We start from the raw sequence: 21049 nt of genomic DNA on the forward strand, positions 1-21049 counted from the left end.
TTTGTGGGACTTCTCCTAAAATATGAGCTCTGCCGTTTCATACTGCACCCTGACTTGGTATAAAAAACCTGCAAGTCCTCTCCCAGTGAACTTGAGGCCCTCATCCCTAAAATAAGGGGAAAGGGATCAAGCCTTATTTTAAGGGTTAAATGAAATGCAGATAGAATTTGTTGCGTTGTGGTTTTTCCCCTTTTCTTTTGCTTTGAAGTTAAAGATCACTTGCATTAGGCATTGCAGAGCTGTTTTGTTCCTTTCAGAGTTACTTGAGCAATTCAGTGGAAAAACTTGATTTTTTTATATCCTCTCAGGCTTCTTTGGTTGCAAGCTTAACACCCAGGACTGTCGGCTCCTACCTGCTGAAGAACTGACAGTGTTCAGCGCTTCCTGTTCCATACCTCTAACAATGCGTGTTCTGGTCGTTTCCGCTTTGGAAATGGAGAGACCGGATCCACCGGGCCCCGGGACCTTGTTTCTGGCCGCATCCTGCTCGGCCGCGGCCCCGGGCCGGGCACTGTGGGGACTGCGGCCGCAGGGGGGAGCTCCTCGTCCCGGGGCCTCCATTTCCCGTCGTGCTCCGCGGCGGCCGAGGACTACACGTCCCGTCGTGCCCGCGGGCCCGCCCGGCATCGGCTCCATCCGGGTCCCTCCACTGCCGAGGGCGACTCGTCGCCATTACGGGGCAGCGGCGGCCGAGCCGGGGCCGGGGCGGCGCTGAGGAGCCGGTGGGTGCCTGGGTGGTGCCGACCACTCGGGCGGCAGGGAGCGCCGGGCCCCGCGGGGCTCCGTGAGCAGCTTCACTTTCCTCGTCGCCCGGAGCCCCGCAGGCCCGGCTCGGCCTCCCGCGGCCTTCCTCCGGTTCGAGCGGAGCAGCGAGAAGATGTCGCCATGAAGGAAGCCGAGTCCGCTCTGCGCCGCCCCCGCCGGTCGCCCCCGCGGGCCATGAGCCTGGGCCCCCGCCGGCTCCGCCAGCGCCCGTCCTGTACCCCCGCCCGGGGCCGCCTCTTCCCCCCCGCGGCGCCCGTTGATGCTGCAGAGCCCGCCCGGCGCGACCCCCGCCGCAGCCTCTGCCATGGACAAGAGCAGCCCCTGCGGCTCCGGTGCGCCCGGCTCCTCGGCCGGCAGCAAAGGGCAGCAGCCGCGGTCCGCGTCGGCCGGGCCCTCCGCGGGAGAGTCTAAGCCCAAAGGCGGTAAGAGCCGGCCGGGGGAGCGGGAGAGGGTCGGGAGAGCCGGGGCTGTCAGGCCGCTAGCGACGGCCCCTCGGGGTCTTGGTGGTGTGTCTGAAGCGATGTCAGCGCGGGCGGGAGGAACGGGGTACCGCGAGCAGTGAACAGTGTGAGGCTGGGGGGCTTTGTGCCCGCATGGGCTTGTGGTGGGGCTGAGCTCCTTGTTACGGTGTTTGTGCTGGGCCTGATTGGCTTCGTTTCAGGTCACTGCCTTGTTTTGCTTGCTTTTTCCTTCCTCTTCCGGCTTCGCTCAGTGTTGGGTGAGCTGCAGGTCCTACTCTCCTCTTCCTTAAAGGATTAATGTTTTATCTTCATTAGCATTGCAGTAATCAGCTTGAGAGCTCTGGCTTTATAGTAAGAAGGGGTATTTGCTGGTGCATATGAGCCCTTAACTTCATTCTGTACTCGAGTGTGCTTTTACTCCTTGATTTAGGACGTCTTATATCAATATTGATACAGCATTCCACTTACCGGCTGTGTGTCAGTAACCTGATTTGGAGGAGCTCAGAGTTAGTTACGTGTTGTTTGCTCATCTGGCACTTAAACCAAAGTGTTGTCTGTCATTGCACACAGCTAGTTTTGCTGACACAGCAGTTCATGAGGAGGCTTTATGGCTCCTATCATCTGTCTTTTCAAGGTAAGACCTAATCCACCTCCTTTCTCTAAACTTGCCTTGAAGCAGGGTGTTCCTGGAACCTTGCAGGTCTTTTCCCTAAAACCTAGAAATGGGGCAGTAGTGATTAAAATGAGAAGTTTTAATCTCAGAAGTATTTATCAGAGCATCAGCAGGTTGCTGCAACACCATCGCTGTACTAATTTCCTTCCTCTTCAGTGGCTGGTTTCAACTGCATTACTTCAGGTTGTTGAGAAAGGAGCAGTGTATTCCAGAGGGTGGACAAAATGAGTGTCTTGAAGGTGTTGACTCTTTCTTGGACATTCTGAATGCATTCAGATCCCAGTTAACCAAGTATTCCCTGCTCTTCACCTGGGTTAACTGATCTCCCACAGGATAGACTGGAGTGACATGGGAGATGGCTCACCCGCAGCCCCCCAGGTTGTGGTATAACTGCGACTACACTGAAATTTGAACTTCATATTCAAAGCCATGAAAGTCTTTTTAGGAAGAACTTTTTTAGGCAGTTGTGTCTGGAAGAACTTCTCACTGATCTGCCAGGGGGGTTGTATCAGCAACAGGATTTGATGTGGGGGTCTTGTCATCCCTGGCTACTGTTGTTATTTTTCAGTCTCTTACTTAGTGTCTTTCCCCTGTCTAATGGGAGTACAAATGGAAGCAGGGGACATCACCTTCTAGGTGTGCAACAAGAGTTTTGGAACCAGATCTTTGGCTTCTGTCAGCGTAACAAAGTATATGAACTTCTTCATGCACTGTGAGAGGTAGTGGGAAAGGTGGGCATGAGGTTTTCCTGTGGTGGAGACCTGGTTTCTGCCCCTGTGTCACCAAGAGATACCTCATCACTACAGCTTCTTTTTTAGTGATGTGCGATGCTGTGTAGAGGGTTCTTCACAGAATACAAACATCTTTAGGGAGGTAAGATGGCCTGTCCTGTGGCTGGTATGTCTTCACGATGAAGAAACAGTACCTGTAGTGAGAAAGGAAATGGAAAGTCTGTCATTCCAGCCCAGAATAAAAGTGTTAAGTGATGTTTTTCTCTTGTGGAATGGCACCTTTTACAGGCTTGAAACATCACTGGTAGCAGAGGAGCAGTGAGAACAGAAATCCTGACGTACCACACTCTTCTATTCCAATGCAATCCGCTGACTTTTCATTAAAAAAACCCAACTTTTCTTAACACTTCTTAATAAAGCAGAAGAAAATTTTGGCTTGACATAATTGAGCTTCTGAGATGCTGTTCCTTAACTACAGTGGAGGACAAAGGCTTATGGAATTAGTTGCTTCCTTTAAAGTGCATTGAAGAGGCCTGGCAAAATTAGAATCTCTTTTAGTAGGACTACGTGTATATCTGGGAATATGTTAACTGAAGGGTACTGAAAACTAAATGAGAAGATTCCCTGGCTCAGATTAGGGCAGACAGCCACAGAATGAACATACAGGACACAGCTGTGTTACATGTTTTGGTAGCTGTTGCATGCAAGGCACTGGCATGTGATCTTGAGTTCCTTCTCATGGTGCATGTAACTGATGTGATCCACCCAATTTCTCTCCTATTTCAGGAGAGGTATAGGATTTATTCTGAAAATCTTGAGTCCCCTTTGGAATGGGAAGTATCCATATGGACCACAGACCTTCCCACCAGTACTGACCTTTAGTTGCACTCACGGTCACTGGATGGTCCAGTCAAGCTCTTGCCATTTAGATGCTTTCCAGAGTTTTCTGCTGTGATCGAGTCCAGCTGAGGAAATGAAGTGGACATTCATTAAATCTTGTGGTAGCTTCTCCTGTTTCTCTTGCAGTGCAGCCAGAAATGGGTTAAATAGAATACCATGAGCTCTTCTACTTGTGGAAGTTGAGATTCCCACCGTGTTTCAAACTTGGCCTTAGAAATGAAATTAAACTTGGAAGCTTTCAACAGGAAAGTTTCTTTGGCTTGTATTAACACCAGCAGGAATCACATCCCATTAGGATGGAATAAAGCAGCTAAGGCCAAATAAGCTTGTTGGGTTTCTCGGCAGTGCTCAAGACCTGATGGGCAACATTAATTCTCGCAGATGTTGTTAGGCCTTATTATTACAGCGTGAGTGTGCTGAGCTGGGGTATGTGGCTGCTCAGTCACCTCTTGCTCATGGATGTTTGCCTTCACAGCAGCAATACCCTCAGTGTGTTTTCATGCAATCACCCTGAGGCTTAAGTGTGACCCACCACCCAAACCCCTTATGCAACATGATTGACTTCAGCACAGCTCAGCTGAAAAGAGGGGGCAAAGAGAGATCGAAGGAAACTGCAGTCGTCACCCCAGTAGTAAACCAGTACTGAACTCCAGGACCAAAGTGGTCACCTAGAGTTAGTTTTAGTCCTGTGAACTTGACTTCCTCTCTCTGGATCTTTGGAAACAGAGGTCCTCTAATGGTGTGGTGTCCATTAGGAAAAACCACAAATGTCAGAGCTTGCTCCAGAAGGCAAGAACAGCTTTGTTGCTAGTTGTATAAAATTACATACACTATATTTGTTATAAGTCTCTGTTCTCCTGGGGGAGTGGATGGGTCAATCTGTGTGCTACAGGTCAGGGTATGTGCCAAAAGCGAAATGGCTGAAGACCTGAGTGAATAGCAAGTACCAGCGCTGTTGTTGTTGCTCATTCCTAAGTTTTGAAGAAAAGAAGGAAAAAAGAAACTCCCCGGTCCAAACTGACAGTACCTAAAACTGGGATCTAGCAAGAGACAATGGCAGTGAGAATCTTCCACTTTTCTCCCCTGCATGAGTGTGGATAACCCTGTCCTGCCCCACTCTTCATGAGAATGCAAGGAGGGGTGATACAAAGCAGAGAGCATCCTGACATGTAGCTTGCAGGAAGAGGCTGGATTTGCTTAGATTTGGGGTGGAAGAAGAGTGTTCCAGTTTATGAATGCATACTGCACACTCTTGGTTGTCTGTTGACAGATTTCAGTGCTACTCTGATGGACCAGAATCCTCATGAGGGTAATTATTCTGCAGGAAGAAACTTGGAATCGGTGAAGTCAGTTTTGAAGCATTGTTAGACTGTGATACAAGGCAGAGGTGGAGAGGACTTCGCTATGAATTGTGAGCGCCACTAGTGAATCCTGCAGGCTCTAGGAGTGGGGTTGGAAGGAGCTGTAACATGACAGGAATGTGTGTAAACTGAGTGACAAATTTAATGCCGACTACCTTGATTAAAACTATAAGTGGTAGGAAATTCTTCTGTCGGCTGCAGGTACAAACTGTTCCTTGTTCTTGGGCCTGTAAAAAACCCAGGTGAGACTGAGCTTCTCCTCTTGAGTTGTTTCTGCAAAGTTGTTACAGACGCAAGAAGTGTGCGCGCCTCTAGTGCGCTTACTGGAATTGCAGATGCAAGAGGGTGGTTGTGCTCTAAGCTGACAAGCTTTGCTCCTGAATAACTGAAAGTATAGTCCAAACCTCTTCAAAATAACTTACTTTTTTTCACCAGAGATCCAGTGGTGCCGATTATAGCCTCTTCCCTGCAAACACTCTCAAAAAAGGTCTATCTAAGTAATCATTCAGCCAGACCTGGTCACACCCTCAGTACTTGGCAGCTCCTGGTGTGGTTCTTTCCTGATAATACTCAACCCATGTCTCTTTACCCTGACATGGCTGATAGCACTGCAAGCTGTGCAAGCTTGTCTCTGAATTACACATCTGGGGTTCTGATGGAGTTGGTTTAATTAGAGGATCAGCCTTTTGAATAGCACAGTAAATAACCAGTTCTGGGGATAGTTTGCCTGCAGAATGACTCTGTCGCATCACAGGGAAGTAATGATATAATGTTCTTTTACTTCTGTAGTTGCAGTTGCAGGCAAAGTCTGGCATGTGCAAGAAACAGACCATAAAACCCAGTCAAGCCACTTTTATTACCTGTTCTTAAGAAGTCAGCTCCTCAGTAATGCACAATAACACAGGCACCTTCCAGTCCACTGCCCCTCTCTTTTGAGAGTAATGTGGGATAAAAAAACCCCTAAAAATAACAAAAGAGGCTGCATGTGAGTGATTCCATTGCAGCTGTTTTAAATGCTCAGGTAGATCAGAAGTGGTGCTGGGGAAGGGGAGACCTGGGGGCACTGGAAATGAAACAAGCCATTTAAAAAGCACGATGCTGAAATCACAGTGGGGTGTTTGCCTGCCATGTGGGATTTCTGTTAAGGGGTGGGGCGGACTCTGAGGTGGGGAAACTTGTAGGTTTTTATAAAATGGGTCTGGCTGTTTTTCATGAGGCATTCCTGCTTGTGTATAGCTTACTGAGTATGCAGAGGGACTTTGGGGCTGGCTGATGGGGATAGACATCTTGTTAGGCCTGTGGACTTTTTGCTTCCAAGCTTATCAACATACCTCTCCTACAAATAAAACTCGGGGCGGTTGGTGGTAATGGTGGGTTAAGTGTGTTGTGTCCTTGGGGCAACTTCAATCTTGTGTTAAGACTGGTAGAAATACCTTAAAGTATTGATTTTCTGTTCTAGCAGTCTAATGAAGCAGCTGTTTAGACACAGGAAACCCCCTTCAAGAGCCTGGTTGGTTTTCCTGCTCTTGTGGGCTCCATTCCTGCAGTATTTTGCTTTGTGTTTCATCTCTGTGTCCTACATCAGGATCAGTGGTGTGTTTAGCAATGCTTTTGGGCAAACATTACCTGTTGCATAGGTTGGTGGACTTAGTACTTGGGTATGTCCCCTGCAAGGCCACAGCATTGGTTTGGTGCTTCACGATCGATTAGCATTTGTTGGCCTTGTGAAAGAAGTAGATTTGTTTGGGTCTTTTTAGTACAGCAGGCAGAACTGAGTGAAAACAGGCAATGGGGTCTTGTGAAGTGGGAGACGTCAAGACAAACACAGCATATTTACATATACAAATACAGGATATTTATGCAGAGGAACAATATGTAATGCACTGTGTGCTTTCAGAAAAGAGAATGAACATATTAACTAATTGTTCGTTTTTGTAATAGGACATGAAGATGTGGTGTTGGTGTTTATCGCTTCATGTACCAGGCAACACACTGACATCTGGTGACAGCAGTTCCAAACCTAGATAAAGAAAATTCAACCACTAGTAAAAGAGAGAGCACACCAAATACATCCCTTTTTGTTATACTCTTTGACCAGTTCATTTGGGCAGTGATAGAAATATAATGGTTTGGGTGCGTGAGGGGATGAAACTGGTACATCCTGATTTGATGTCTAACCAGGGCCCAAGGCAGTGGCCTAGGTGAGCATGTCACAGAGGTGCAGTACACGTGGACAACTCCGAGGCTGTCAATCTGATCCTTGTTTTTTCTTCTTTTTCTTTTAGATGGAAAGAATGCCAATGGATCCAAACAGCGTTATAATCGTAAAAGAGAAACTTCCTATTCAAAAAATGAGAACTTTTCCAGTCAGTCCCGTCGCTCCAATTCACAGAAAAGCAAAGCTTTTAATAAGATGCCTCCTCAAAGGGGAGGTAATGGTGGAAGTGGCAAACTTTTTAGCTCTTCTAATGGTGGAAGACGAGATGAGGTGAGAATCATAATGCCGTGTCTCCAGGGCCTTCTTTCTTGGGACGAGAGGATCACTCTGACCTGCCTAGATAGGTCTGTGTTCAGCTCCTGGGCTGGGAAGGGAAAGAGCGATAAGAGGTGCTAACATCGTTGAGATGCCAGAGTGAGTGTGAGTAGAACAACTTGGCAACAGCCAACAACAGAAGAGTGCTCTCTGCTCTGAGATATTTGCAGTAAAAAATGCCATCTGAGGCATGGGTGCCTAGATAGGCCATGTACGTACCTCCTGAAACAGAGGTCCTTGATGAAATATCTAGTGATGCAATTTCTAGGTTTTAAGTCTGGTGTGATCAGAATCACAGAATTGTTTAGATTGGCAAAGACTTTTAACAATGAGTCCAACCGATAACACAGCACTGCCAAGGCCGTCATTAAACCAAGTCCCAAGTGCCACATCGACATGCCTTTTAAATACCTCCAGGGATGGCATCTCCACCACTTCCCTGGGCAGCCCTTTTGGTGAAGAAATTTTTCCCAGTCTCCAATCTAAACCTCCCCTTATGTAACTTGAGGCTATTTTTTCTTGTCCTTATCACTTCTTATTAGGGAGAAGACATCAAGACCCACCTTGGTACAGCCTCCTTTAAGGTAGCTGTAGAGAGCGATAAGGTCACCCTGATGATCTCCATAACCTTCCCTGTCACTGAGATCAGACTGACAGCCCTGTAGTTCTCCTTCCTGCCCTTCTTGTAGATGGGTGTCACATTTGCTAACTTCCAGTCAGCTGGGACCTCCCTTGTCACTGTGCTTCCCCCTGCATGCAGTAAAGGATGAAGATTCTCCTTAGCCCTCCTTTTATTGCTAATATAGTTACAGGAATGATTTTTATTGTTATACAGCAGTATCCAGATTAAATTCTGACTGGGCTTTGGCCCTTCTAATTTTCTCCCTGCATGACTTCATGACATCCTTGTAGTCCTTGTGAGTTGCCTGCCCCTTCTTCCAAAGGCCATAAACTCTTCATTTTGTCCTGAGTTCCAGCTAGAGCTCTCTGTTCAGCCAGGCTGGCTTGTCTTTTGGCACATGTGGATGGCCTGCTCCTGTGTTTTTAATGTTTTCTTAAAGTCCCAGACCTTTTTGGACTCCTTTGCCCTTCAGGACTGCTTCCAAAGGGACTCTGTCAGCCAGGCTCCTAAACAGAGTCTGCCCTCTGGAGATTGATTGTACCTCATCACTTCAGTGTACAACTTTGCATGTGATGGTGCTGTTGGGAGAGTAATTGTATTGGCCTGGGTGATGTCAGGAGGGAGTAAAACCAGATTGAAGCTTTTATGCTGATATGGGTCTAAATAGTGTATAGACTGTGGGTTTTCGTTGAGAACTCTGCTTTTCCAGTTTTAGTGGATGATCACCTCCGCTCACCCGCATTGCTGACTCTGTCACAACTCACCTGCTGTCTGCTGAATTCTCATTCTTTGCTTCCTTATGTGAAAACTAACCAAAACGGTCTGTGCAAGTAGTGATCAGGCTTGTATTACTGGCTGTCTAAAAGAATGTTGTCAGGATTTGAACAGCTGTCTTTTGTTAGTAACCTTGACTACTATGTTTTGCCAGCTTCTACTTGTCCTTATGTGGGCTGTTCTTATGCTTTCCTCCTTTTGCTCAGTGTGGGGTAAGACCACTCAGCTCTGACTTTCAGGTTCTCGTGCACTTCTAACGCTGCACTGCTTGATTTGCAGAACTGGAATGGGAGCAGGTGAGTGAGTGGATGCTCTATACTCTGTCCATAATCACTGATGGGGCCTGGGTACCAGCCTGTATTGATGTTTGTGCAGTAAATTCTAGCAAGTTCTAACAAATGCTGTTGTCTCTTAGGTAGCAGAGGCTCAGCGGGCAGAGTTCAGCCCTGCCCAATTCTCTGGTCCCAAGAAGATTAATCTGAACCACTTACTGAACTTCACTTTTGAACCCCGTGGCCAAGCAGGCCATTTTGATGGGAATGGACATGGCAACTGGGGGAAAAGGAACAAGTGGGGACATAAACCTTTCAACAAGGAGCTCTTCCTACAGGCCAAGTGAGTGGAAGACCAGCAGGGCTTTTAAACTTCTACAGAGACACTGAGCTGTAAGGGATGATCAGCCAGGGAATTGTGCTTGACCTTCACTACTTGTTTTGGCGTTTCCAGGGTGAAGTTACGTCTCTAGTGTTCTTAGTGGTAATGACTATACTTGAAAGGGATAAAAGTACATCAAAGTTGTCATCTTTACCTATTTACAAGGTATCTGATGGAATGACTCCTTTAGATACAAACCAGTTAGCCTTCGGCTCTAGTTTTCTAGCATCACCTATGGGGTATGACACTCTGTTAGGGAAAACCAGTGTAGACCTTACAGAAGACAGCAATTTTTTCCAAAGAATGAGTGTGTTGAGATGGTTGGGGTAGCGGTTGCTGGCTGAAAGCTAATCTGAATCTGTAAGTCCCAGAAGCAATTACTCATATGGGTCTTAGTTCTTAAACTGCTGATTATTTCACAGGCCCATAGGTATGTATTATAACCTAAATGATGACCAGTATCGTAATCCAGCAGCAGAACTGCTTTTGACTGGAAGTTCTGGTCACTTCCACTGGAATTTGAAGCGTAGTCAGGACTTCCTGTATCGGATCATGTTAGAGACAAAACCAGCTATTTTCAGCATTGATGCTTCTGATTTTTCCCTATTGTTTCGTGGCTTGTTGTAGTGAAGTCTATTTGCAGGAATCCCAGTAGCTGTAGGTTTTGTGGCCATGTTTTTTCCACTTGTGGATTCCCTTTTTTCTTTTTTAATAGATCCTGGAAGGAGCTGGCTGTTTCTTACAGTTTCTGGAAAACCACTCTGCCTGGCTCATTCTGTAGTTAGTATGTGATGATACTGTGTCTAACTGAAATTAGACACATCTGTATTCTGGAAATCTGGTTATGACTTGAACTCTTTTGGTTTTTGTTCATAGAAGTTACTGACTGTGCCCAGCAGTTCCCTGCTGGACAACGAAGAAGCTCAGAGAATCCTATAGGATAGTTCTCAAAGAATTTTTAGAAACAACTGAGTGGATCATCTGTCTCTTTGCCTTTCCCCAGCTGCCAGTTTGTTGTCTCTGAAGAACAGGACTACACAGTCCACTTTGCTGATCCAGATACCTTGGTCAACTGGGACTTTGTGGAGCAAGTGGTCAGTTGTGATGGGCTAGATTTTTTTTATCTTCTTCTTATTAAGAAGCTCACCCTGTCTTTAACTGCCTCTTTCTCTCTGTGATGTTACATAAAACTCAGCTGTTTTTGAGTTGAGGCCTCTTCTGTCACTCCCACAATACTGGGAAAGATCTGTCATGGAATATATTATGAAATACTTTCATGACAGGAAAAGAGAAGTGCTAAAATCTATTAGGAAAATTAGCAGCTTCTTCTTGCTTTCGCAGATGGGAGCTCATCAAAAATAGTATCTGACATTCTGTAGACAGAGTCCTTGTGATCGAGATATTAACAGAAAACTTGGGCATGAGTCCATGGAAGAGGACTAGAGTGTAGAATTTTGAAGAATTATTCTGTGCATAGGTGGCCTGTCTTGCCTAGCAACAAAATGGAAAATCTCTTGGGAATTATGGTCAGAACTTTGGGTTGCCTCAAGTAGAAACTTATTATCTGCCAAGTCTAGTCTTGGTGTATGGTGTAGGTGGGGAGGAGGCAGGAGACCTGACACTACAAGAGAACTGAAAAGTCTAGGTGCTTGCTTGGCAGTTATGTCTCTGCAACATACAGATGCTAAAGCATCTGACTGAGCTAACATGTTCATGGAAATAGGTAAGTTCAGTCTCGCAGTTGAGCAGAGCTGCACAAGTCTGCTTGTGTAAGTGAGGCAGCAGAGCTCATTTGCTGTCTTCTCAGTGTCTGAATTCAGATGAAGAAGATGCTGCTAACTCGTAAGAGTTGATGAATACATGACTGGGAACTTGAGAAGAGTCACTTCTTTAATGTCATTAGAATAGGAATACCAGATGGGTGGCTTTGAAGGCTGTTCCATGTGCAGTCTGAAGGTGTTACTTAGTTCACAGTGTACTTGATTTCTTGGTAAATAAGCAGAGCCTAAAGAGCTGGAAGATTGATTTGTTAGAGTAGATCTTACAGTGGCTTATTCTGTAGCACAGGAACTGATTTCCAAGTCTAAAACTTGTGCTGTTGTTCTCATGTGCCATTTCAGCGAATCTGTAGCCATGAAGTGCCCTCTTGTCCCATATGTCTGTACCCACCAACTGCAGCAAAGATTACCCGCTGTGGGCATATCTTTTGTTGGGCCTGTATCCTTCACTATCTCTCCTTGAGTGAAAAGACCTGGAGTAAATGTCCTATTTGTTACAGCTCTGTTCACAAGAAGGATCTCAAGAGGTGAGACTTGGTATTTATTGAATGATGTATCCTTTTGAAATGTGTTTGCCCCACTGACCTCCTCCTTCCATTGCAGTGTTGTTGCTATGGAAACACGTCAATATGCAATTGGTGATACCATTACCATGCAACTTATGAGAAGAGAGAAAGGTGTTCTGATAGCGCTGCCCAAATCTCAGTGGATGGATGTGGTGCAGCCTGTTTACTTTGGAGGTGAGTGTATCTGAGGACTGGTGGTTGGCATCCTACTCTTAATGTGACTAGGGCTTGTGCAGAGAGGATTTATCATGGCAATGCCATGCTGTCACCTTCAAGTAAACCAGTCTACAAAATATGGGGTTTAGTTGCTGAAAACCTTTGTGAACACGTATTAATAATAAGCTTTCTACCCACACTTTGTTTTCTGTAAGGCTTTAACTTGTGTGCTATTTCCCTTCAAGTCTGCACTGCAGACTCCTGCCTTCTCAGTCATTGCTATGAGTTTGATGTGCGTTGTGTTGTACGGTCATTGGTGCGACTCTTGCTGCTTTTGTTGGCTCTTCAGTGTCCTTAACATTTTTATTTCTCCTGGCTCCTCATTGTACAGCTTAGCAAAAATAATTATCTCGGTCTAAACTATTCTAGGGATGTAATTTTCAACAAGGTTTTCATCATCTTCACTTATCACCTAAAATCTGTGAATGATATGGGAAAATAATGAAAATTATTGCAAACCTATTCCAAACATCTGTTGCTTGACTTCTTCAGTTTTCTCCAGTCGAGTTATGTGACTTAACACATCATCATCTTATCTGTTAGTATCACAGCAATTCTTGTGACTAAAGAAATTATCTTACCATTGCTGGCTCGTGGGCTGGCTTGGCTCCCTTCATTTTGCAGTCACACTTATGAAGGGCTGTGTGCATTGAAGCTCTCTGTAAAAAGTCAAGTCTCTGAACACACAATGGGTATCCAGCATGCAGCGGGTGTGCTTACATGTGTCATGGCCTTTGAAAGGAAAAGACTTTTAAGTCCTTTCATAAACCAAAGAACAAATAGGGATGAGAGATCATCCTAAACCCAGGAAATTCAGTGTTAACTTGGTGTTCTGTAGACAAGGTTGGACCCTTGGGGAGCAGTGACTGTAGGGACTGTACTAGGATGTGTTGCTGTGGTAGCTGTGAAGTTTATGGTTAAGCTCGCTAGTAACAAAGGTGACTATTTTTTGCTAAACTTACAGTTCTTTAGCATACTTTTTCTGCTGTGCCTCTTGTAAACCCCTCAAAATAATGTTTTATACTTTCTTTCTTAATACATATGGGCTTATGGACTAGTTTGAGCCAAACCAGGGGTCAGTTTTGCAGAACTTTCCAGTTGCAGTATTTTTGCAGATATTAATGATTTGGCACTCCTTCTTTTCAGATGACCATCACAGTCAGTATTCAAAGCTGCTTCTGGCATCCAGGGAGCAGGTCTTGCAGCTGGTGATTCTGGAGGAGAAAGCAGCATTGCTAAAGCAGTATGAGGAAGAAAAACACACCCCAGAGGCTTGCTTTATTGAGGCAGCTATCCAGGAACTGAAGGTAAGAGCCTCTTTGGAGGCTTTAGTAATTTTAGTTTTAGAAGTATGCTGGGTGCTGACCATCTATATTCTGCTGCGTAAGTGCTCATGTATGGTTATTCTGGTCTCCAGAATATACATACTAGCAAGGTGGTGATGTTTGCATAGAACAGCATTATAAATCTTGGAGGATGCTATAGACTTTAGAGCCCAGGTGCTTTAGACTTTGGAGCATGGCGTTCAAGACAACAGAACAGAATGCTTTTTCGTGAATGGTATTCATTCCATTCCATGTAGAGTTCTGCTTTCAAAGGAAGATGTGTTTCCCTTTCAGCTCCAGCAATTTCTTGGATAACGTCTGTTGGGCAGACATAAGCAAATTGGTAGAATATTCCTTTTCAAAACCATTAGGTGTACTACACTGGGTGTGCTTTCCAGTAACAAGGAGAGGACCTCAATTCAAGGGTCACTGTTTGTCACAGATGAATTAAAGATCTGTAAAAACCTGAATTATAGGACAAGGCTAAAAATAACTATGGTGATAGTCTCCTGGCTTAAGTAGCAAATTAAAACTTACTCTCTTTGGATGACCTGTAGGAGCGAGAAACAGCACTCTCTGCTGACCAGCGTAAAAACAATGGCATTGCTGGAATCAGTGCAGCTGTGGAAGAATTGGTCCTAGAAAGTTCCAAGCCTGTGGAGCCTGCAGTTTCCCAAGAGAAAAAGGTGGGTGACAACTCTGTTCTGACAGATCTTGTTAGTTCCACCACTTCACTCTGCAGTCTGTGGTGAAGTGGCACCAAAAACTTCTGCAGAGATGATAACCTTTTGAAGGAGGTGATGTGTTACTAATTGTATGCTCTCTGCTGTGATAGTGTGGTGTGGAATATCTCTCTGCTTTTGACGAGGAGCTTGTGGAGCCTTGCTCTGATATGGCAAGTTCCCTTTCGCCCCCTGTGGAAGCAGAAGAGGCAGCGCTGGATGAAGAGGAAGTACCTGAGGTGGATATAATAGGGAAACCTGATACGAACACTATGGAAGAATCAAATCCAATTGAAACATGCTGCCAAGAATCTAAAGATACAGTTACCAGTGGACACCTAAGCAGCTCTCCTTTTTACTATTTCTACCAAGGTCAGTGCAATGAAATCCTGGAATCATGGGGGCAGAGTTAGAATCATAGAATAGTTCGGGTTGGAAAGGATCTTGAGATCATCCAGTCCCAACCCCCCTGCCGTGGGCAGGGACACCTCACACTAAACCATCCCACCCAAGGCTCTGTCCAACCTGGCCTTGAACACTGCCAGGGATGGAGCATTCACAACCTCCCTGGGCAACCCATTCCAGTGCCTCACCACCCTAACAGGAAAGAATTTCCTCCTTATATCCAATCTAAACTTCCCCTGTTTAAGTTTGAACCCGTTACCCCTTGTCCTGTCACTACAGTCCCTGATGAAGAGTCCCTCCCCAGCATCCCTATAGGCCCCCTTCAGATACTGGAAGGCTGCTCTGAGGTCTCCACGCAGCCTTCTCTTCTCCAGGCTGAACAGCCCCAACTTTCTCAGCCTGTCTTCTTATGGGAGGTGCTCCAGTCCCTGATCATCCTCTTGGCCCTTCTCTGGACTTGTTCCAACAGTTTATGTTGAGGACACCAGAACTGCACACAATACTCCAGGTGCCTCCTTTGGGATCCCTCAAGAAGAGGTTTGTCACTTCATTAGATGCAGCTGACCCCTATGAAATAGAAGTCCCACAGAAATTCAGAGAGGAGCTTTAAATTTTATTACTGGAGAATGTATCAAGATGGGGAGAAGGGTGTTGAAAATGAAAAGGCAAAGCACAAGTGATGGTATCTTCTCTCGCAGCGGAGGATGGGCAGTGTATGTATCTTCACCCAGTGAATGTTCGATGTCTTGTTCGTGAATACGGCAGCTTGGAGAAGAGTCCAGAGAAGATAACTGCAGCTGTAGTGGAGATAACTGGCTACTCAATGACAGAGGTAGTTATTTTATCTTCTTATTAATTAAGGGCCATTGTTTTAGCAGATTGATCATTGCAGCTGATGAATGAGACTTGTTTCTCTTCAGTAACAGAAAATAACAGCTATGGATGGGTAGGCACCCTAGCCTGGAAAGGGCATCTGTGTAAGGTGCAGTACCTTATGTTGCTTTTGGTAAGTAGGCTGCAGTCTAGTTTTTACTTTTTCCCTAAAAGGAAGTTCTAGAGGTAAGAGAATTGCAAGCTTAAGATTGCTTTGTTGTTAAAGCTGTCTTAAAAGTAAATTCTTTTCTCATATAGGACAGTAGCTTGAACTACACAGATCATCATCTTTCTCAGCCTGATGAAGTGTTCTGCCTCTGTCTTGACAAACAGTTGTTTCTGAGCATCAGGGGTGGAGGAAAATAAAGAGGATGGACAGAAACTTCAGTGGTTCAGATACAGGCACTGAAAGTGCTTAAGTCACTGGAACTGTGGAAGAGGGGATGGGTCTTGAATTCCTTTACCTCAGATAAAAACAACTGTAAGAAATGACATGTGCAGTAACAACTATACATGGTTCCTAATTGAATTTTAAGAAAGTATATGCTCAGGTAGGAATGGACGCAGAGATAGGGAATTGTCTTCAAGTTTTTTGTCCCTGTGTGGGAAAATACAAAACTTCGCTTGTTTCAGTCTAGCAAATTGGTGGTCGTTGATCCAAATAGTTGAAGCATAAAAGGTACATTTGATCCAGTGCAAAAATAATTATGTCAGAAGACTGGTAATAAAGAATTCTATTCCAGTGGTGTGAGAAGGGAGAAACAACAAGAAAACTGGTGACCAAGGTGGAGTAACTTCATCCAGACATGATTAGGATGTAGTTGGTGGAGGTCTTGGAGCATTAGGTCCTGACCCAGCACATCCCTCACGTGTTTATCATCTATAAAGTGATTATTACATCACTGCTGCTGTTTTTTCCCGTTTGATTTTGTGGAATGGTGTGTGTTCAATCTCCATTAGCTGCTCATCATTGTGGCAGCTTCTCAGCCTTGCTGTGATGATATATCTGCTCTTTTTTTATCAGGATATAAGACAGCGTCATCGCTACCTCTGTCACTTGCCCCTCACCTGTGAGTTCAGCATTTGTGAACTGGCTCTGAAGCCCCCCATCATCTCTAAGGAGACTTTAGAGTTGTTTTCAGGTTGGTACTGCCCTTTTAGTTGGCTCTGCCATGTATCCATGAAGGTGAAGTAATTCTTATCCCTTAATGGCAGATAAAAGAGCATACATAGCAGCTTTACTCCTCTTGCACCAACTGTCGATGACTACTAGACAGAACAACCCCAATTCACTATTTTATAGACAACAGTTACACGAAGAATAAAAAAGCCTGAGTGCTTGGAAGAGCATATGTTGTTTGTAACCATATTTTGTTACTAATGTGCTATAGCTGGATATGTTGTTCTCAGAGCTCGAGAGAACACTGCCAAGGTATCAGTGTGGGGGTTTTTGGTACCCACTGGTGTGCATTGCTTCTAGATGACCTTGAAAAGAGGAAACGTCTGCGGCAGAAGAAAGCTCGTGATGAACGGCGACGTGAACGCAGGATTGAGATAGAAGAAAACAAGAAACAGGGCAAATGTAAGTGGTGCTTGTGCATAAGCGGTGGATTTCCTGTCATCTTTAGGTGCTGAGCTGATACAGGATGAACTCTAAGGCCTTTAGTTTGTAGTGTGTGCTTAGAAGAAAATTACAAGGGATTAGAAACAATGTCTGCAGAGTGAAAAATAGAAGCTGTTTTAGTCAGGATGTTAAGTGATGTCATGCTGCATACTCACACATTGTGGGGGAGACAGAGGGCATTTGGGGGTGCAGCTTTCTCCATGGTGTACATAGGTCTCAGAGTTCTTAGTTGCTGTTTTTATGGTAATCGCAATATGGTGTGAAAAGTGAAGGCAAAAAGATGCCTAGGGACTGTTCCCATCCAGCAGCAGGGCTTGTACTGGTCTCTAAAATAGAGGGTGGAAAGAAAATTGACTTGGCACCTCCTAGATTCCTGAAGCACTTGCATATTGATAGTCCTCCGCACTGTGTAATGCTTTAATTTAACACCTCTTCTAGATCCAGAGGTCCATATTGCTTTAGAGAATCTGCAGCAGTTCCCTGCTTTTACCTCTTGTCCCAGAGAAACTACCAGCATTGATCATCGGAGCTTCTGTCTGTCTCCTCTTGGCAGAAGCCCGGTGTATCAGACAGGTGAGCATCTGGAAAAACACATCGCATCCAGCTCGATTGTTCTTTTGGAATCTACTGCTTAAGTCATCACACTAAACTTTCTTAAATGCTGATCAAAGACATTCCTGTTTTGCTTGAAGATCATACACAAAAGGCTGACACAGCTAAGAAACATTCTGGTCCTTCATCTGATTTTTACTACCTCTACTTCAGTGGTAGTGAGAGATCTGCACTGTAGTTACCCCATCTTTTAAATCTTTGCTAAGGCAGAATAAAAGAAAGGAAAAAAAATCCCCAAAAGGCAAGACAAGTGTGTATGCCAGGAAGACACTACTGGCATGTTTGCTTTCTACCCTTTCCATCTTCCCCACTGAAATCAAACATAACTGATGAGCACTCAGGCTGTTGTCCAGTGATGCTTTACCAAGTGTTTTATCTTGCATTAAATCTTCTTTAAATAAGAATATTGAGAAAATTTAGGAGGTCCCACTGTGTGACTGATGGATGGAACTGATGAGAGAACTGGCTAATTACATAAGATAAAGCTTTATTTCTGCTTCATCCTGATAAACAGCAGAATGAGTGTCTCTGGCAAATGCAACTGTCTTTACCTGCTGCTTTCTCTGTAGAGTCTATTCCAACTCCACTGTCACCTGCTGCCAGCCAGGTCAGCCCTTTGCTCTGTGGGAGTTTGGAAGAGGAGTCTCCCTTCCCTTCCTTTGCCCAGGTAAGCTATGTAGCAGAGTAAATCTTGTCAGAATTGCTTATGTCTTAGTTGGGGATTAGTCTGAGAACACAATTGCTTCCCCCAAAAAACAGGGTGGGATAAATCTTAAGGAGACAGCATAGGGTTTGAGTGCTTCAGGGGGTTCCTGTATTTTTGTTTCCACTTAAGGGGTATGCAGGATTGGTTTAGTACATGGGATTTAATAATATCTTATAACTTTTTTGATAGATGTTGAGAGTTGGAAAGGCAAAACCAGAAACATGGCCCAAACCTGCTCCGAAGACAAGAGGTGAGAAGATTCGGTATTACTGTTTCAGGTTCTTTACCACGAATCTAAATCTATGAGATCTTGTCACTTCACAAGAAACATCTGGAGTGTGAAGGCACATTTACACTGCACATGTTTTATACAGCCTTCTGCCTCTCAAGGCGCTTTCCCTCTTTCAGATGAGAACACTCTGGCCCTCCCTGTGCCAGTGGATAGTGATGGAGAAAGCGACAGCTCTGACCGCATACCTGTGCCCAGCTTCCAGAATTCCTTCAGCCAAGCGATTGAGGCAGCCCTCCTGAAACTGGACAAACCATCCACAGCTGCTCATTTGTCAGGTAAAAGGTGGGGAGGGGAGTGAAAAAAATGAGTATTTCCCCTTCTTCCTGTGGGAGAAGTGAGAGCAGCAATTTTGGGGACTGAAAATTGGCCACAGAACAGGGCTGAAAATTGTCAGGTGGTGGTTTCTGAACAGCTTGACTAAGACTTCTGTTAGTTTAAAGCAGCCCCCCTAGTGAGAGCTGAGATCTCTGACTAGCAGAGAATCCTGCTAGGACAAAGATGGCTTTTGGCAATCCTGTATGCCGTGTCTTTACTAGAACTTAATGTAAGCTTTGTCTTAAGGAAGCTTAGGCTATGCAATTTTAAACTACGAATACGTGAGCTGCTGAACTTAAGTTTAACCACTTAAGCTTGACTGAAATGTCAAATTGGGATGAACTTAAACCTCCAAGCCAATTGCTGGCTGATAAAACTCATTTCTAATGCTCAGTTCTGATGTTTAGCTCTGGCTTCTATTTGGGGCTGCACTGAATGATGAAGAGAGTTGGGCAGAAGGGGCTAGGAGTTTCAGTGAGGTTGAGTCTTTGCTCCAGTTGTAGTGGGTTTTGGACATGGATGAAAGCCATACTTGTCTGCAAGGCAAACTGCTGCACACCTGCACTCGTAGGATCTGCTGTTGCAACAGCAGCTTTAGAATCGGGCATGTTTATAGGTGTGGATTAAGTGTTATGGTGTCTCCCTTTCGTTGTCTGCAGTCATTTTTGTGTTAAAATCAAGCTACCTGCTGCTCAATGAGTTGATAGGAAGTGTCATGGACCTGTAGGAGGCATTTAGGCTAGGGAAGACTGTTTATCATTTCTGTGTGATGTTCCTGTTCCATGAGAAGAATGACAGTATCATTTTGATTCTTCACAGAGGAAAAGGGAGGCAAGAAAAGAAAGAAGCAGAAGCAGAAGCTATTGTTCAGCACCTCTGTTGTTCACACAAAGTAATTCTGCTGTTCACAAGAAGTTTCCTCTCCTGGTTTTCTTTTCATTTTGCTTTGTTTTGCTGCTATAGTTTAAGTATTTAAATTTGAACAGACTAAACTTGTGTTTCCGGGGCTTCTAGGGGGTTCAGGAGGAAACCATGAACAGGATATGTTGAAGTAAGACCTTTTGATTCCAACTGCTTAATCAGTTCATACTGAAACAAAGTTTTGAAAGAAACAACCCAGAGACAAATCAGCCAAGGTCTCTAGTGTTGGTTCCTAGCCAGGTTGGTTCTTTTGGCCTAACAGGCAGTATGAAAGTCTTACACCTGTGTGGCACTGCCAGAATACTGCAATATTACCTAAGTGAAGATGCAGAGAGCCTTTATTTCCCTAGAAGTATTCATGGGCAGAAGTTCACCTGACTGTGACAGCAGCACTGTTTCAGTAAAGCTGTCAAACTGCTCTCTTGAGAAACTGCTTTCTGCTGCACTGGAAATGGGCAAAAGAGCTTACTGGCTTTAGAGTGTTAGCTGCTATTATCTGTTCTTTCCCTAAAGAGCAAGAATTCCTCCTGTTCTCCTGGCTTGGAAAGATTTAAAGCTGAGGTGAGCATAGAGCGGAACTTGGCTGCTTGGTTTTGAAGTGACTCTTGATGGATTTGTGTATTTGAAATGTGTCCTGGTGCTGGTGGTGGAAGGCACCTCCTGGCTTCTCTCAGTTGTTCAACTCTGGTTTAATGTGGGTGAGTGAGGCTGCTATTTTTTTCTCTTTTCTGCCAACTATGGGCTACACATTCTTTGTAACCTGATCATCTAGAATAAACACTCCACCCTAGGGCTCTTGTAACTACCTGAATGATGTTTGGACACTAACTGCTCTGGAATTGGAAGAACAACTGATAGCTGGAGTCTGTAGTTAACTTTTATCCCCCAGCAAGAAACTGGGTTCTTTGTACTGGGAAAGGGGCCTGTATCTGCGTAGTTCTGGGATGTTAAGTTGGTCTGCACTAAGCACCTCAGGCTATAACCATGTCTCTTCTGGACCCCTCCCCACTCTTTCTTTGGGTGGTCACATTCTGCACTGCTTGTGGTTTGATTTGAGCTTATGAGTTCAGTGGTGTGGATTTTGCTGAATAAAATGAACTATAGGTGTCATGTACCAGTCAAGGCCAACAGTTGCAATAAATCATACGCACAAGCACTTAGAGTACTGCACACTTCCTGAGCTAGAGCTGAACTGTCACACCAACATGGAGCACAAAAAC

General features: G+C 44.9%; 1 protein-coding gene across 2 annotated transcripts; it reads left to right on the plus strand.

Moving 5' to 3' along the window:
* The first annotated feature begins 622 nt into the window (after nt 1-622).
* On the plus strand, nt 623-20943 carry RNF10 (ring finger protein 10). 2 transcript variants are annotated; one of them, XM_065692179.1, is made up of 17 exons: nt 623-1187; nt 7177-7379; nt 9236-9435; nt 10478-10568; nt 11595-11779; nt 11856-11992; nt 13181-13341; nt 13917-14045; nt 14195-14453; nt 15185-15318; nt 16384-16501; nt 16840-16941; nt 17422-17556; nt 18165-18262; nt 18491-18551; nt 18710-18868; nt 19728-20943. In XM_065692179.1, exons 1-17 carry the CDS (start codon nt 1025-1027, stop codon nt 19802-19804), a joined length of 2412 nt encoding a protein of 803 aa, XP_065548251.1. In that variant the 5' UTR covers nt 623-1024; the 3' UTR covers nt 19805-20943. The 2 variants fall into 2 exon arrangements, with proteins under 2 accessions (XP_065548251.1, XP_065548253.1); XM_065692181.1 differs by lacking the exon at nt 623-1187 and adding an exon at nt 1774-1860.
* Nucleotides 20944-21049: the final 106 nt, after the last annotated feature.

Source organism: Lathamus discolor, chromosome 12 (genome assembly GCF_037157495.1).
Source record: "Lathamus discolor isolate bLatDis1 chromosome 12, bLatDis1.hap1, whole genome shotgun sequence".
Classification (NCBI taxonomy): domain Eukaryota; kingdom Metazoa; phylum Chordata; class Aves; order Psittaciformes; family Psittacidae; genus Lathamus; species Lathamus discolor.

What these genes read in the sequence shown, in the direction of transcription:
- RNF10 (XM_065692179.1), top strand. Translation starts at nt 1,025, where the DNA reads ATGCTGCAGAGCCCGCCCGGCGCGACCCCCGCCGCAGCCTCTGCCATG. An exon ending in GACTTTAGAGTTGTTTTCAG is followed by an intron (nt 16,502 to 16,839) that starts GTTGGTACTGCC and finishes CATTGCTTCTAG; the next exon opens with ATGACCTTGAAAAGAGGAAA. An exon ending in AAACAAGAAACAGGGCAAAT is followed by an intron (nt 16,942 to 17,421) that starts GTAAGTGGTGCT and finishes CACCTCTTCTAG; the next exon opens with ATCCAGAGGTCCATATTGCT.